Source organism: Equus quagga, chromosome 2 (genome assembly GCF_021613505.1).
Source record: "Equus quagga isolate Etosha38 chromosome 2, UCLA_HA_Equagga_1.0, whole genome shotgun sequence".
Taxonomy (NCBI): Eukaryota; Metazoa; Chordata; class Mammalia; order Perissodactyla; family Equidae; genus Equus; species Equus quagga.
Genome location: NC_060268.1, coordinates 94,704,868 through 94,723,235, shown reverse-complemented (window position 1 = coordinate 94,723,235; position 18,368 = coordinate 94,704,868). Strand labels below are relative to the sequence as shown.

The 18,368-nt window shown below is 41.5% G+C and overlaps 1 protein-coding gene across 1 annotated transcript in view; it reads right to left on the bottom strand.

The window, feature by feature from the left end:
* ADAMTSL3 (ADAMTS like 3) overlaps positions 1 to 18,368 on the bottom strand; it is a 312,372-nt gene that overhangs the window by 212,455 nt on the left and 81,549 nt on the right. The window contains exon 4 of the mRNA XM_046655289.1: positions 8,173 to 8,300. Within this exon, the coding sequence (XP_046511245.1) occupies positions 8,173 to 8,300 (128 nt within the window). The remainder of the gene's footprint in view (positions 1 to 8,172; positions 8,301 to 18,368) is intronic.

The window sequence follows — 18,368 nt, the reverse complement described above, 5'->3', positions numbered from 1 at the left end:
ATATGTGAGGTGACAGGGAACACACATTCACTTATCTACTCTGTCAATTCTCATTGTTTGGATCCTAATCACACGCGAGATACTGTTAGATCTTGGAGTGGTGAAGACATTGTCCCTTTCCTAAAAGCAGTGCTATTTTGCCAACAATAGGAAACACAAAAGGGGAATATCATAGTTAGACAGAGGTGTCAAGGTAGCTTCCTAAACGAGATGACCTTGAAGAATAAGAATTAGCCTGATATCACACTAATAAAAGACACAAAAGCATATATAGGATGTAGACGATTAAAACAATAGACACACAAAAAAGCCAGGTTTAAAGGGAAGGAAAGAATGCAAGGTAACAAATATGCCACAGCAGCATTTTAAAACTTCCTTAGAAGTCAACAGATCAGAAAAAAAAAACTCAAGTGGCAAGGATCTTGAAAATCACTCTCAAATACACAGGAAAAGAAAAAAAGAGATGCAAGTGATTAAAAAGGACATAGTAAAAGTGGCAGACAGACAGAAATAACTGGTGTTCATGGAGAAGAGGCCAGAACAAAGGGGCAATAACCAACAGTGAATGATATAATAGAAGAAAAGTTTTCCCACAATAAAAAGAGATCTAAATCTATACAACAAAAGAGGCCACCAGGTGCCAGGGAAAAATAAATAAAAAGAGACTGACAGCTAGACACCACCTTGTAAAACTCTTGACTTAAGGGAAAAATAAAGACTTCTATAGGTAGCCAGAACAAATAGGATATCTACAAAAGAAGGACAAAAATCAAGCTGGCCCGAGAGGTCTATGAGCAACACTGTATACCAAACTCTATGGAAAAAACTTCTGAGTCCTGAGAGGGTACAGCTGTGACTCAGGAATTTTATACCCAAATAAGCCATTCACTGTTTACATGTGAAGGCAAGAGAAAGACATTTTCAGATATGTAAGGACTCATAAAGTATAAGAGTCACAACTTTTTCCTGAAATTAAAAAACGCTATCAAGCCTTGCTGCGTGAAGTGTGGTCCACTGACAAGCAGCATTGACATCACCTGGGAATCTGTTAGAAATGAAAGCACCTGGGCCCCACTCCAGACTCACTGAATCAAAGTTTATATTTTAACAAGATCCCTAGGTGATTCATATGCACATTAAAATTCCAGAAGCACAGCTCAAAGCATGTCTCTGCCAACAAAGCGATGATTCAAAATGAAGAACTGACAAGACTGACAATGAGCACGAAGTAATGAATGCACACGTGCACAATTAAGTTTCAACAATGGCTTGAAATAGGAGTATGAAAGAAAAGATATAAAGGGGAAAAACCATGCCGATAAACTGAGTATAAAATCCCAAATTATAATAACAAAACCCAAGAAGTGGGAGAGAAAAAGAAATGCATAAAATATTTGTCAGCTTACATAGAGAGAAATCAAAAGAAACTATTTTATTATTGGCATTGTCTAAGAAATAGCAAAAGCTCAAATAGTGGTGGTTTATTAGAGTTAGATTGAGTCATAAAGCAATTATGAAAATAGGGTTTTCAAACACCTTAAATTCAATTACCAGTAAAATAAAAACAGGATATACATATATATAATTTCCAAATTGCCAGAGGTAAAATTTCAGAAAAGAAAACATGAAAGAAAGATTTTAAATAGAGATGGTAATGTGAGCACATATTCTGAACTCCTTCCCCTTACAAATGCACAGTGAAATCACCAAAAAAGAACATTAATAAGTTAACATCTCTACATCGTGTCGGGAAATTCACAGAGGCTAGACATAAGCCAGAAACTTCAATATATGGTGCAAGCAAGACTGAATTAAAGGAGAGTACGCAAATATACTATTCACTGTACACAAAAAAGAAGGCTGCCTGTGAATGAAGTGGATGAGATCCACAAGAGAATGCATCAATACCACTAAATTAATGTGACAGGTGATGCAGCCAGAATTCCTGGCCATCAGTGGCAAAGGGGTGGCTAGAATAAGACAAACACGTGGAGGCACGAAAGATCCCACTGGATGGGGGCGTCCCTGTGCAACATTCAATGCCTAGGTGGACTGGGGTATTCTGGAGGGTAACGTGAAGCATGGGGACTTCAGAGACGATCTCCAAATAAAGGAAAGCCACAAAAATCATAGGAAAAGAAACATTTGCAGAAAGGCATTGTTCCCACACATGCCTTCGACTGCAGCTTCCTGTTCACTCTCCATACTGACACCAAGCTGCGATGGATCTAAAGCAGTGACTCTCACCCAGATGGAAGGAGGGCACTTCTCCCACGGAGTACAGGAGCTCCCTTCAATTAATAAGGAGTAGGAGGACTTGCAGATAAACACACATACATATGTACACATGTATACATATATGCAGATTTTCTAAATTTGCTCTTATTTCTTAAATGCAAGATTAGACCATTGATTGTTTTCAGCCAGTTCTTTTCTAATAGATGCATGTGGGGCTATAAACTTCCCTATAAAGATGGATATAGGTACTTCCTCCAAGTTTTGATATACTGTATTTTCATGAGCCCTCTTTATTCCTGATAATACTTCTTTCCTTAGTTTCTACCTTGTCTGATATTAGTACAGCTTCAACAATTTTCTTTTAATTAGTGTCACGTATTATGGTTTTTTTCAATGCTTTTATTTTCAGCCTTTCAGTGTCCTTATATTTAAGGGTTGTCTCTAGTAAGCAGCACCTAATTTTTGTTTTACAGGCCAACAACATTTATCTTTTAACTGGAATACTTAGCCCATTTACATTTAATGTAAAAGCTGATATACTGGGGGGTTCAAATCTACCATCTTAACAGTTGTTTTCTATTTGTCACACTCGCTCTATGTTCTTTTTTCTTTCCTTTCTTGAGTTCTTTGGAACCAATCAAATACTTTATCAATATTCTATTTTTCTCTATGATAGTTGGTTAATTATATAATTCTTTCATTATGCTTTTAATGGTAAGCCTAGAAGTTATAACATGCATCCTTGACTTTGAAGCATTGAATACAAATTTGTTATTTTTACAATTTTCTGGGCAATCCAAAGACATTAGAACACTTTAACTCTATTTACTCTCTTCTCAAATTTTATGTCATGGTTTCCCTGTTTTTTAAAATTCTACATATATTTAAACCCCACAAAAAATTACTATTGTTATTTTTGTGTTTTTTTTAATGCTTTTTTTTTGGTGAGGAAGATTGGCCCTGAGCTAACATCTGTTGCCAATCTTCCTCTTTTTTTTTTTTCTCCCCAAGCCCCAGTATATAGTTGTATATCCTAGCTCTAGATCATTCTAGTTCTATGTGGGATGCTGCCACAGCATGGCCTGACAAGCAGTGTGTAGGTCCATGCCTAGGATCCAAGCCGGCAGAGCACATAAACTTAACCACTTGGTGACAGGGCCAGCTCCCAAAACATTACTATTATTGCTTTAAACAGTTAATATGCATTTATATTTATGTTCTCAATTGCTCTTCATTTCTTCCCGCATTTCCATCCTCTACATGGGATCATTTTCCTTCTACCTAAAGAACTCCCTTTGGCACTTCTTTTAGCACAAGCCAGAAGGTAAAGAATTCTCTCAATTTTTGTTTGTCTGAAAATATTTTTATTTCACCCTCACATTTGAAGGATACTTTTGCTAGGAAAAGAATTCTCTTGTAACAGTCATTTTCTTTCAAGATGTTCAACAGGTGATCTCATTATCTTCTAATGAGAAGTTAGCAGTCAACCTTAATTTTGCTCCTTTGAAGGGAATGTGTCTTATTTCCCTGGCTCCTTTTAAGATTTTCTTCCACGTGTTTATGCATATTTATTCTGTTTAGGGTTTGCAGAGTTTCTTGAATTTGTGGCTTAATATCTTTATATCAACAACTTTGGAAAACTTTTGGTTACTATCTCTTCAAATAGTGCTTCTACCCTATTCTCTCTCTCTTTTCCTTTTAGGACTCCAATTACATGTTTTGGACCTCTTCACCTTGTTCCATACATTCCTTATTCTATTTTCCATATTTTCCCCCCTCCATAATTTTAGCCTGGACATTTCTACAAACATACACTCTCTTCCGCTATTTCTAATCAGCTATTAAGGCCATCTATTTAGTGTATAATTTTAGACAGCATATATTTCTCTTCTCAAGTTTCCATTTCATTCTATTTTATGGATTCCAGTTCTCTGGTGAAATCCTGTATTTTGTCTATTTTTGTGAACATATTTATTACGGGGATTTTGTTTTGTTGAGTGTTTCGTAACACACAGGTCTAATAACTATAGTACCCGTTTCTATCGTCTGCTTTTTTCTCTTGGCCCTGTCTCACAATAAGACTGGTAATGTTTTATTGAATTACGTGCATGATCCATCAAAGCTTGTATAACCTCTAGTGGATGTCAACTTCCTCCAGGGTCTTTTTTTAAACACCATCTTTTTAAAAAAAACTTCCTGGAGGTAGTTGGAATGGCAACAGATTTTATTGTCGAATTAGGGTTGAGCTAACTCAAGACTCGGTTTCAGTCTTAGGAATACCTGGTCCATTGAAAGCTGATTCTCCCTCTCTCCTAGGGGACAGTCCTTTAGGGATGCTAACTGGTCACCGAGGTGTTTACCAGGGCTTTGAGCCCCCGATTTTGTGTCCCAGGACAATGAGACTGCCTATCAATCTGCTTCGCTTCTCAGCCTGTCAGCAGCTGCTTTCTGTTTGACTCCTCTGCCTCTTACTGCTTAAGAACTGGTGAAAGCCCAGATGAAAAACAGGGCTCTGATAAAGTCCCTTTTCTGCTCTCGTTCCCAATTTCCCATCGTTGGACTGTCAATATCTGTCATAGTTTTTAATTAGCCCAAAGTGAACTGAGACAAATAAGGGCAAACAGTGGATTTGTATAAAGCTAAATGAATTCAATTTAAAGGTAGGGCTTTTAATCTACGATCATGTCCTACTTTTTGATATTAAAATGAAAAGAATCTGAGGGTAATTCTTTTATTGAAAAGCCTGTGATGGTAGACCATTGTTGAGTTTTGTTTTTATTTTTGTCCTCATTTGACCAAATAAAAAATTGACAACCTGTGTCAGTTCCAAATACAGTTTCTTTTGAAGTTTACTAGTACTTGAAACTAGAAGTCTGAGAACCAGATTCTGTACCTTGGCCTACAATCTCCCTTCTTCTTCAGCATCGGCCCATTCTGCCTTTTCCCTTTGTCCACTGTTCTCCAGGCGTCGAAGCGCCTTTTCATTTCCTACTCCAGCACCTCTACGTATGCTGCTCCCACTACCTGAGTTTTATGTGCCATAGCCCTCCCCTTTCACATAACTGACGTCCTCTCAGCAATCAGGTCTCAGCACAGACCCTCAGCACAGAGGACTTCCCAGATAAGGGATCTCTCTCCCCTTGACACAATTTTTAATGATGTATAATTTGATCACATGCTTGTTTATTGTTTGTCCTCCTAGACCATAAGAACCATGAGGGCAGGCTCTGTGTCAATTTAATTCACAATTGTTAAACTCCTTACACACATGGAGGTATAACAAAGGTCTGGAGCTGGAGATGTAGATAGTGGAAGGATTTCTGAAGATTTCCTTAAGAAATCTAAGCTATGATCCCAACTCTTATTCTGCCCCACCAAGAAAGAGAAGGGATGAGGGCTCCAATGTGCTAACACCAAGTCAAGAGGAAGAAATCTTGGGGACACCACTTGAAGAGTTCAACGTGTGTCTCCTGCAGTTGGCTGGTGTCCAATTCACACCTGAGAAATTTCAGGGCTGAGCGACAGCTGCAGTGACCTGTGTAGGCAGAGCAGGTGTGGCTGTATTAACTCCCCGAACGCCTCGTCAAGAGTTTGTTTAGCAAAGGTCACACGCAGGTTTCCGGTGAACCAGATGCAAGAGAGCCAGAATGGGGTTGTCTTAGGAACCCACCAAGACGGCCACCGAGGAGTGAGGAGGCATGACGGGGAGAAGCTGGGAGTATGCCTTGCTGTCCAAGAGCTGAGGAAAGCACAGCATTACCAAGACAAAGGATGGTGACTAGCATGGCTCAAGGGAAATGCAGGCAAGAGATCCCAAGGGATTGGAGAGAGAAGGGGAGCTAGTGTCTCAGAAACATCCATCGAAGCGCTCACAACAGAAGGAGCCGGCTCTGAACACCCAATCCAGAGAGCACCAGTCCCTGCTCGCTACAGGCAAGGCAGAACTCTCCTCCCACTGTGCCTCCCCTCGGCCCCAAATCTCCCAACCGCAGTGGGTGCAGGAAAGACAGAAGTAGCTAATCAGCTGCCTTTTCTTACCCGAAGCCTTTTCACGAGCAGCTGACCCCAGTATGGAAAGAGGAGATGTAAATTCACTCACACACTGAGGAAGGTCACTTGGCAAAATTATATTCCAGGTAAAAATCACAGAAATCTTAAAAAGTAACAAAATAACCAATAAGTACGTAAGCATTTGGGTTGTATGACAATAGGATAAAAGTGGTCATTTATGTCCTTGATATATCCCCTCTAATTCGTTTTAACAAATACAAGTACATACTACTTAAAAAAAGACAAACACAAACCCACGCCTTTCCCACCCAAACCCTGCCTTTAATTGCAAATCATTTAGACTCTTCAGATGTAGAGGCCACGGAGAAGTGCCAATGTCGCAGCTTCCCCACTCCAGCTTCCACCTGGAGACTCCCTCAACTGACTCACCAGCAGTAGGAAAGAACTTATCCCTCACATAAGAAGCCCCTCCTGCACCCTTGCCCACCAGAGTGAGGCCCTCCTACTGCAGGCCTCACCCAGTGCAACACAACATTGTACCATCCTTCCACGCTGCCCAAGCCAAACAGAGAAAAGGCCTTCATTCCCTGCCGGGGTGACAGCTGGGGGTGAGAACCACATTATCTTTGCAACATCAGTCCCTGGATGCGGTCCTGCACCCATTTACTCAGTGTTCAGTGCTCTGATCAGATCTCACCCTGGGGTAACGATACCAACAGTGTCTCCAGCCACCTTCCCAGGCCCTCCTGGCCTGGACCAAGGGCCCGCCTTCTCAAAGGCCACGTTTACACTCTCTCAGCTGCCCTGCTCTGCCTTGCTCTGCTCTGTCCTAAGGAACTAGAGGACATGCTTGGTCACTGTTTAATGTGTCATAAAACAGAAACCTCTATGAAATCCAAACTTGGGCCAAAAAACGTTCCCTCTGTGTTTCTGTTCTACATCTTGACGCCATTCCAGAAAGTCAATTCACTCTTTCAGCTGACAACACCCCAAATCTGAAAATGGCTGTCATAATCCTGGAGTCTTCTTTTGTCCGGGACCAGCATATCGCGTTCCATCAACCTGGGGCTCTGTCTTACCTGAGAGCAGAAGTGAAATCCTTGGCTAGCATTTAAACTGCCCTGTGAAGAATTACCTCAGACTGTCTCAAAATTGTCGTGATGAATGTGGGCTTATTTCAAGCTTGTGTTATTTTTTAAGAAGCTGATCTTGCATTTCAACAAATGGTATTTAATATAAACATATCTCAGGTATGAAAACAGAACTTGCATTACCTTTTTTTGTGTGTGTGAGGAAGATTGGCCCTGAGCTAACAACTATTGCCAATCTTCCTCTTTTTGCTTGGGGAAGATTGTTCCTAAGCTAACATCTGTGCCAGTCTTCCTCTATTTTGTATGCAGGACGCCACCACAGCATGGCCTGACAAAGGGTGTGTAGGTCTGCACCCAAGATCTGAATCTGTGAATCCCGGGACGCCAAAGTGGCGCACGCAAACTTAACCACTAAGCCACCAGGCCGGCCCTTGCATTACCTTCTCACTCAATGGGTTGCTCAGAGAAAGTGAACAAGAAAGGAATGAAAATTACAACTCAAGGGCAGAACCCAGAAGACTTGCCCTCTTACCCCAAGTCTTGAGAACTTTGGGCCAGTGACCTAACATGCCAGGCCTTCCCTCACTCCGAGCCCAGGCCCCAGCTTCTATGAGTCGGGAGCCTTACTTGGATGGAGTGTGGCCCATGCTCATGAAAATGGGACCGTTTCTATTTAAATATGAGAACCTCGGGTTGACTAACATTTAGACACAGCAGATGTTACACCCCCATCACAGTACGTTCCAAGGCCAGGAGGCAAGCTGGGTCTCCTCCCCGCCCACCCAAAGGCACTGACATCCCACAAGAAAGAGCAGGTGCAGCCACCACTCACCTCCCAGTCAGACATCTCCGCAGAGAGTATGACGCTCCGCCCCCGCACGTCCGGGAGCAGTCGCTCCAGTCTCCCCAGGCATCCCAATTGCCATCTTTCTCTTCCTCTGAACGAGTGTTTCTGGAGGTCTAGAACGTTAAAAAAACACAATAAGTTATAGAAAACGTGGTAGAAATATCCCAAAGCTTCCCCAGTTTTTCCAGTGTCTTACTCTGGAACATAGGTTTACGTGGAAACTGGCGGCGTAGGAGTCGCTTTCCGTCTTTCGAAGGTTTTGTACAGATGGCTTCTAAGCTCAATTTTAAACCGGAAATTTTATCATTCTGAAATTTAAATCAATTGTCTAAATATCAACAATGTTTTGACGATGATGATTATGATGTTTTTTAACTTACATAGCAGAGGCCCAGCTTGCACCTAAAAAGTTCTCACCCCTGAAATTCTGACTTCCCTTCTGTCAGACCCATAGGTGCTACCTCCAAGGAAACCTTTTTTGCATGAGGATTTGGGGAGCCTTCTGAGAGAAGCTCCATTCCAAGAAAACGAAGCAAGTAAAGATTTAGGGGTCCAAGAAAATAGGGAAGGGTCAATTATGAATATAGTTTGGTTTAATTTGTCTTCTGAACTTGTCACCACTGACTCACCTCAGGATACTCCAGAGAAAAGAGAAGGGGGGAGATTTAAGTTAAAAATGTATAAATAGCTGTAGATTCAGACTTTTAAAAAATGATGTGTATTACTTAAATAAAGTTACAAAACTTTATTAAGGGGCCTAAAGTAGACTTGAATCAATGAAGAAACATATCATAGTCCTAATTGAGTAGACTCAACACTGTAAAATGCTATTCTCTCCAAATTAATCTATAAATTTATAGCAACTCCAATCAAAATCCCAAAGGGAACCTTTTTGGAACCTAAGGAAATGATTCTAAAGTTCATCTGGTGGAGTAAATGTCTACACAAGCCAAGGAAAAAAATCTGTCAAAGAAGGGAAATGCAAGGGAAATTGCCTCAATTAAAAGAGTATAGAATTGGCACAGCAATAGCAGTCAGAGCTATTAAATTTTTAAAAAGAAGAGTCCAGAAACGACTCAAGTAGAAGGACGTAGTATAGGACCACAAGTCAATGTGATGAGTGATTAAAAGAAAAAGTCACAGATAACTTCTTCACAAAATACACCAAAATGAATTCCAGATATAGTAGAAATTTATATTAAAATACTAAAACCATAAAATACCAGAAAAATTATAGATTAATAGTCATATCGACTTGATACAGGAAAGACTGTCCTGGATATGTGAAGATAGAAACTATAAAGGAAAAGACTGATAGATTTGGTTACATTAAAATAAAAACACACTTGGCATTTGTGTCTCTTTGCCTATAGATAAAGATGTAGGTATATGAATATATACACAAAAATGTACAAACATAGGAGCTGGGTGAAAACACACCGAGCTGCCTCTAAGAATGGAGGATGTGGGAGCAGGAGTGAGCATTGTCGGGGAAAGACACAATGGGATGCCAATGGAATGCCCATCCCCATGAAAGATCTGAAGCAAATATGACAAAAAGTCAAACTCAATGAAGCCAGTTGGTGCTGTGAATGGATGTTAGTTTTATCTGAACTTTTATGGCTTTTGAAACTTCTTTTTTAAAAAATATCTTTGGGGTGGGGACTGGCCCTGTGGCCGCGTGGTTAAGTTCGCGCGCTCCGCTGCAGGCGGCCCAGTGTTTAGTTGGTTCGAATCCTGGGCGCCGACTTGACACTGCTCATCAAACCACGCTGAGGCAGCGTCCCACATACCACAACTAGAAGGACCCACAACGAAGAATATACAACTATGTACCGGGGGTGCTTTGGGGAGAAAAAGGAAAAAATAAAAAAATTAAAAAAATTAAAAAAAAAATATCTTTGGGGTGGAAGGCAATCCTTAGGGAACAGTATCAGCCTCCACCGTTTTTACTGCAGGTGAACAACGCGGCTGTGGATGGAGAGGCGGGCGCGGCTCATTAAAATGTTAGCGGGGCCGCCCTCTGGGTGGGGATACCACACAATTTTAACTTCTCTTGTTTTTGTTTCTCTGCATTTTGTAAAGTTTGTTTTTCAAGCCAAAACTTTCATGATTTCATTAAAAACAAGCAAGCAAACAAAAACCACCTCCCGTGGACGCACAGAAAAGTCAAGTCAGACAGAACTTAATAGGTAGGTTCTAAGTGGGGAATGGCAGGGTTTATGAAGGAAACCCTGACATACTAATAAACGGCACCATGTGACTGAACTAGATATTGCACAGGTTTCCTTAAGCCCTTAGGCCAAGTTACCTCATGCAACCAAAAGAAATTAAATTAAGAGAGAGATCTGTAGAAAGGACCTTCAAAAGTGAAATGAAGAAATAATGACTGGAAGCAAGGAGGGGTTTTTCCAATAATTTTCACCCAGGTCTCACTGGCCAGTGGGTTTCATGGCTTCCTGCCAAGCTCCCTATTTATAGCCCAGTAAGCAACCCTCCTGGAGGCAATATTTCAGGAACAGTCAAGAGAAAGGAAAGGATAAATATCTGGCAACTGATCAAATCTGTCATCAAGAATAATGGCTAATTAAACCCATACTATTTACTGTTCTAATTAGACCACTGTTCGGTTCAATTTTCTACAGTAAACGTCACCAGATATAACTGTGTCCTGTCCATACCATAATATAAAATAAAGTTTTAATTCATAAAAAATACAATAAGCAGTTTAATACATTCATCTGGACTTCTAGGTTGGTAAGTCCAAATCATTTAGGTAAACGTTTAAAATATACACAGCTGAAATTGATTTTTCATTTTGTCACTTGATATACTGATAGGCTGAATGTGAAAAGTTGAAAAACATCATCATATATATTTTAAAATGAAAGTTGAGAGTTCTTTGCAATATTATTTTAATTTGTTTTTATTCCCACTATCCCATCTGTTCAGTTTATAGTTAGAGTCAGGTTTCTTTCCATAACTTCTCCACCTTTCCTTACAAAAAAACAAAAAAGAATCTTGATTCTAAAATAACTAAAATAGGCATGTTATAAACACAAGCATTTGGTTTCTCTGGTTGGGATCAGTTAGGATATTTTTCCCCTAAGAAAACAGAGAGAAAAATGACATCTCAAGAGGGCGCTCCAGTTTTCTCCTCTTCTTGGCCATGGAGATGGTTGGATTTTGCTTTGAAACCCCAATGCCATCTCCTACAAGCCGGTCCCCGTGTCTTTCTCATGTATTCTTCTTTATTCAAAGAGTAGCAATAGGGGCTGGCCCCGTGGCCGAGTGGTTGAGTTTGTGCGCTCCCAGGGTCTCGCCCGTTCAGATCCTGGGCACGGACATGGCATCGCTCATCAGGCCATGCTGAGGCGGCATCCCACATGCCACAACTAGAAGAACCTACAACTAGAATATACAGCTATGTACTGGTGGGCTTTGGGGAGAAGAAGAAAAAAAAGGAAGAAGATTGGCAACATATGTTAGCTCAGGTGCCAATCTTTAAAAAAATAAAAATTTTAAAAAAAAGAGTAGCAATAACATCCCAGATTTCTATCCAGTTCTCATCTTTTCCCTCTGCAGCCAGCAGCATGATGACAACACAAACATTCAGAAAAGACCTCCATTGGAGCAGAATAAAGCGCCACCAGGGTCAGTTCTGAACATTTATGTTGTGTGTTCTTCCCTCTACTGCAAAAGAACCCGCTTGCCTGGAAGCGACACCCTTTGAGAGCGGTGGACGGTGAATCTCCATACTCTTCGACAGAAGAACCTTTCTCGGACGATCTGCTGCCTTCAATTGTCCCAGCTCTTTTACACATGTTGTCTGTCTCTGCACACACTTAAGTTCGCATGTTTTTAATCTTAAAATGTAGTGTCCAGAATATAACATTGTATCTGAGAATAACATAGACCACACATTGCACCTCTGATCCAGGTTTCTTTTGATGAAATCAAAGTTTTCTTCTTCTCCCCCTTCCTTCCCTCCCTCCCTCCCTCTTTCCTTCCCTCCTTCCCTCTTCCCTTCCCTCCCTCCCTCTCTCCTTCCCTCCTTTTCTTCCTCCTTCCTTCCCTCCTTCCTTCCTGTTTCAGTCACACCATTTATTGGCTCTCATTAGGAAGCAGCATCACATATTGGTTAAAAGCTGTGTGGCTCTGCATAAGTTTCTTAACTTTTCTAAAACTCATCTATAAAACGGAGATGATAATCTTTACCCTAACAGGATTTAAATAAAACAACACATACAAAGCAAATAACAAAGGATCTCAATAAATGTAATAAGAGAATGTCTCAATAAGGGTAAGCGATTGTAGTTCTTCAAAATAATGTCTTTTTCAAAAGAATGACACTAGAGCCAGATCTCTCCCGGTTTTACTCACGCAAGACTTAACCTTAATCATTACAGAATTTCCTCTTGTTGGTTTTGGCCCAGAATCCAGCCCACTGAGACCTGTTTGAACCCTGATCCTGTCACCCCATCTACGAGTCACTTTGCTCAGCTTTGTGGCTTCCATGCTCCGCCCAAGTCCGATAAATGTGCTGGACATAGCTCCCTAATCTTACAGCATTCCATGAATGCATATTTCTGCTCTTTTAAAATAGTAAGCAGACCATAATGCCAAGGAAGCAGCCAACTAATCAGACGTGGGATCTGTGAGCATAGTTTAATGTTACCATAAAAATATGAAATAGTACCATTCACCGTCATCAAGCGTTAGGAGGCAGAAAGAGCTGTGGGGAGGAAAGGAACCTGCCATTTGGAGGAGCTGGATCAGGCACAGTGGGGTCTGTATTCTTGGGTGTGTGGTGGTGGTGAGTCTCCTGGGAGAAGAGGTACTCAGCAGCCCCACTTTGGCTGGTCCCAGCTCTGAACTGCAGTGACAATAAAACATGGCGGACTGAGACCAGCCTGACGTTTGGCCTGATGGTAACCCCGAAGAGGCAACAATCTATAGATTTGTTTCCCCCAAGTCTGGGTCAACCGACGTCATGTCTTTCTCTGACTCTGCCTTGGCCCAGACTGGAGGAGAGCAAGGAGGAAGAGGTGAAGAACTGGTCCTGCATAAAGCAGCTACTAGGTAAGCACAGAGTGAGCACTACCTGCCAGGACTTTTTCTATGTGCTTTCCAACCTTCTCGACAGACCCTGCAGGTGGATATTACCAACCCCATGTTATAGGTCAACAACTATGGCTTCCAGCAGCACGTGCCCAAGGTGTGGAGGAGCCCAGGTAGACCCCTTTCTGTCTGACCCCAGACAAAGCCTACATTTTTCTCCGTGATGCTCCATTGCACTTCACGACCAGAAATCCAGTCAAATGCAGCAGCTGCGCTATCATCACTCACAGTCAGCATTTCGCATCTTGGACCAAAGACATCTGCTACTGCGATTCGCCTGACCACAACATTCTTTCGATATCTCAATGAAGTCTTTTACTTTTTTTTCCCCTCTATACTGCAAACAGAGCTACACTTCTGTTTTTCAAAAGTATTTGATTTTATCTAGGTTATTTCATGAGGAATACATGTTCTTGACCAACAGTCACAGACCCAGATGCGACTGTTAATTTTCTCAAACCATCCTATTCCAAGGTCTGGCAGAGCTCAAAGCTTGGTGCCCTGGGAGGACAAACAAGGACTGAACGCTCAAGACAGTGAGCAGCAGGTGAGAGAGGCTGGAGGGACGGGGTGAGGCGGAATCAGCCCTCAGTCATTGAGAGCAGCAGACACAAGGGACCCAGGGCAAGGAGACACTGAGGCAGAAGCAATTTCTACCACCAATTCTGCTGGAAGTAGGGACAAAGCCCCACACATCCCTGTCAACTTCTCTCATGTAGTGGGATTGCAAGTGAGTTCTTACTTTTGGCTCATTTCTATTTCCTAATTGCAATGGAATTACAGTACTTTTCTGCATTCTTCTTTTTGCTTATCTATATTTCCCAATTTTATACTATGAACATATATAGTTTATGCAATAAAACACCCAATAAAAGTTCTTTTTTTAAAAGGGGAGAAAAACACTGAGGGGAAACCTATGAAAACACATGCAGAGAAGCAAAATGCACTTTGTGCTGCTTGGTTAGAAATATCAGGCTTAAAGATCTCTTAGGAAATCATATTTTCCTAAGTCAAGTTCTAGCTGGGGAATATTTTGGATGAAAAATTCAAAAAAGATATTGTTTACTCATTATATAATAGAACTGGCAAAAGCCAAGAATATTGTAGGAATAAGTGTGTTCACAATTTCATAAAGACTCAAGGTCTTCCTGCCTTTCTTGGATCCCCAAACATAAATCAAATCATAAAATATTTTCCTGACGAGTTCTTAAATCTGTGACTTATAATGAATAGTACAGTTCTACTAGTCTTGCAAAAACGTTAGTAATTAAATACAGATTTCACATATAAGGTCACTTATTGGAAATGCTATATTAACAGCTCCACATTAAAAACAACCCAAAATAAAAGAAGTTCCACTGGGATAGTACTTCCCAGACATCAAATAAACGTTCGCTCCAATGTTACCTCAAAGGTTATTTAAGGAGATCACAAATGACCCAGATTTTGTTAACAGTAAACACATTCTTTCAGGTTAATAACTAACAAGGTCTTTAACAACAAAAGTTTTAAAAAATATGGATTGGGAAAATGACATAAAAATGTCACTTGAGCTGTCACACAGGCTCAACAATTCAGTTCAACTAGAACTAATATATCGAAAGCCATGTGTTAGGCACTATTGAGAGATGCTCCATACCCCGTATCTCAGCTCTCCCTTCTTCAGTCCATCCTGCCCAGTGTGGCCCTGATTATTTTACCACCTTCCCAAAGCCCGTCAGCAATTCCTCAGGACACATGTCCCGTCTCAGGCTCTCCATGCCTCATTCTCCAGCACCATTTCCTGCAGCTCCAGCTCACACCACATCCCATACTCCAAACACACCATATTTCTCATTATTCCCCAATCACAAACACATATTCAAGTCCTGCTTCCCACGCTAAACTCCAAAGCCATACTAAGACCCTCTCCTACTAGGCTCCCGTCATTTGTCCCTAAAACAATCCTGACCAAGGATGCATCTCTGCGTACAGGAGACCAGTAAATGGAGAGGCAGAGCCAGCCCTGCTTCCCTGAGCCTAAGGTCAGGACAGGCCAGGAGAGCTTCTGAGAAAGCATCTTGCTCCCTGGGTTTTTCCTGCCAGCCCACCACCTGGGAGGCTGGCCCGGTTCTGTGACCCCTCACCTCATTTCTTTCCCTCCCCTAGTTAGCCTGGTGTGAACTGACCTGGTCATGTACTATGCTGTCTCCCCATCAACACATTCCAGTCATCCTCCCTCTTAAACTCCTGGATTGAAGGTTCATTGAACCTCTTGTTCTAGTAAAAATAAAAAGAAATAATAAAAAAAAGAAACACTCCCACAAATGCTAGGAAGAGTTTCCAAATCATGGCGACCAGATCTTCTCTGAGTCAAGATGAAGGAACACCAACTAAACATCTCTAGACTTCGCAGAGTGAGGTAGGCCTTCTGGACGCAGCAGTCCAGTCCATTGCATTCAGTGGGAGAACTCAGTCCCAGGGGGAAACAGAAGGCAGATTCAGCTGGGGATAATTTGAGAAGCATTTTGAAAGCACGCTATGTACTAAGGTGTGGACAGGGTACAGGAATTTACAAGGGCTGGGGCAGCACCCTGGAGCGGATACCAGGCAGGCTCTGTGAATCAGATGATTCGCATTATCTACCCGGGGCCCTGCATGCAAGATGGGGCAAGGGCAGGCAGAGGCTGTGCAAAGGGCTGCCGGACAAGAGATAGGGCCTTTGGTCAAGAATCACAGTCCACAGTGACCCCAAAAGGTGAGGGCTGGGGAAATAAAAACACTTCTCCCCTCCCTCTCTCCGATCCCCTGCAGTGCTCACCATTGGCTGAACCCAAGCAGAAGTCAGAGGGCAAAGGAGACCAGTGAGGCGGTCCCTACAGGTCAGCCTCCTGGGTGGGGGCAGCACAGGGTGGGGAGCGGTGGAAAGGGGATCTGGAGGGTGAAAGGAAGCTTTCCAGCACAGTGATTTATTGACTCACAGGAATATTTTTAAGCAGAGGAGTGACTTTGGCAAACAGTATTTTGGAAAAATCACTCTGGCAGGAGCGTGGGGAAGGAGTGAGGGAGGAGAGCCACAAATAAGAGCACAGCTGGAAGGCCACCGCATGCATAGGGTGTGCAAGAGACCAGGTCCCCGGCTAGATACTACCAGGGTCTGGAAAGGGGAGCAAACACATGGCTGTGGTTGTTTTTCCTTTGTTTTTTAATTTATTCTTATTGAGATATAATTGATATATAACATTATATTAGTTTCAGGTGCATAACATCATGATTTGAGATGTGTATATATTGCAGTGCCCTAGATAACGGCTATGATAAAGAGAACTAACTGGTGGTCTGCAGGAGATATCTGGCCTGTGGGTCAGATTTATTTAACTATAATTGTATATTCTACCAAAAAAGAAAAAAAGGAATTATTTGCTAATGTTTAAAAATATGGAGATTTCACATAAAAATCTAGATTTTTGACTTCTTGGGAAAAGAAAATAGGAAATCGATATAGACCCACATCCCAGCATGGCAATATTTAAACACAAGCATGGCCCCCCATTTTTAAGGGGCATGTGCCCTCCAATTTGCACAGTCCCCATCGGCCACTATGTGGATTCGCGTTACCCGCCTGGCCCCTGGGGGCCAAACTGGGAGCTTGTTCATGATGAATGACTATTGGTTTGAAAGTAATGAGTAGGCAAGTGAATTTACAACTGATGTTAGATTCTTCACAGTCTTGTTGGAGAACAGTATTATGTTTCAGAAAGTAAGAAATACAGGCACAATGTGTAACTTAAAAATAAAATAAAACAGGGGCCGGCCCCATTGCCAAGTGGTTAAGATTGGTGTGCTCTGCTTCAGGGGCCCATGTCCACAGGTTCAGATCCCAGGTGAGGACCTACACCAGTCATCAGCCATGCTGTGGTGACGACCCACACATAAAGTGGAGGAAAACTGGCATAGCTTTTAGCCCAGGGGTAATCTTGCTCAGCAAAAATAAAATAAAACAAAGTGCACTTTGTCATCTTCACTGGACCCTGAGACAATATGTGCACACAGAAGCAGTGTTTAAGAAGTGATTTCATGGTGCCAGTCTAAACTCTACTCCCTTTGTACCCATGGACTTGTCACTGGGCTATTTCAGATATAAGATATTAGAGTATCTAATGAGCACAAATAAAAATTCCCAGAGTATAGACAATCATGTTCTGGAACATACCTATGCTGGCACTAGCACACGGGATTAGCCCATTCCAGGGACCACATGGCCACCTCTCCATAACCACCCCACACAATCCTATATCATGCATGAGAACATCCAGGTTATTTTTCCCCCATGAGTGCAATCTTCATAGCTACTAGACAAGTTAGAAAAGAACCATAATCAGGTCCTCTCCTATCACAGCAAAGGACATAAAAGTGCCCAAATACAATGAGGGTTTTGTTTTGTTTTGATTTGATTTTTTGTTACAAAGAAATTCCTAATCATAAAGATACTTACATGAAAAAAGATTTACTAGGAAATTATGTATGATATTTGGGTAAGTCATCATGAGGCATGTGTAACACAATACCAAGTAAGATTGAACAGAAAAGAAAACTAAATGTTGCCAAATTTAAAAGTCTAATGGAGAATGAGGGTGGGTTAGGTAATAGGGATCAATGGCCCCACTGAGAACAAGGAGAAAAGCAAAAGTACCCTCCATGAAGGGGAGCAAAATAAAGATAGTTTCAGAAAAACAGAAATAGGGAGAATTAATGATTTGCAGACCAGTCTTAAAGGAAATATTAAAAGGTGTTTTGAGGGTTAAAGGAAGCTTGCAGATGCAGGAAAAAATGAAGAGCAAAAATAAGAATGGTAAACATGTCAGTAAATCTAAATGAAGAGCAGCTGTATAAAACAGCAATTATAATGGCCTGTGGAGTTTAAAACATTTATATGGAATTAAGGTACCTGACAACAATGAGTCAGAAGAGTGATAAATGGGATTCAATTATCCTAAGATCCTTGCATCATCTAGAAGAGGGTAATAGGACCAATTAATATTTGACTTTGATAAGTCAAGGATGATCTTGATCTCCAGTGT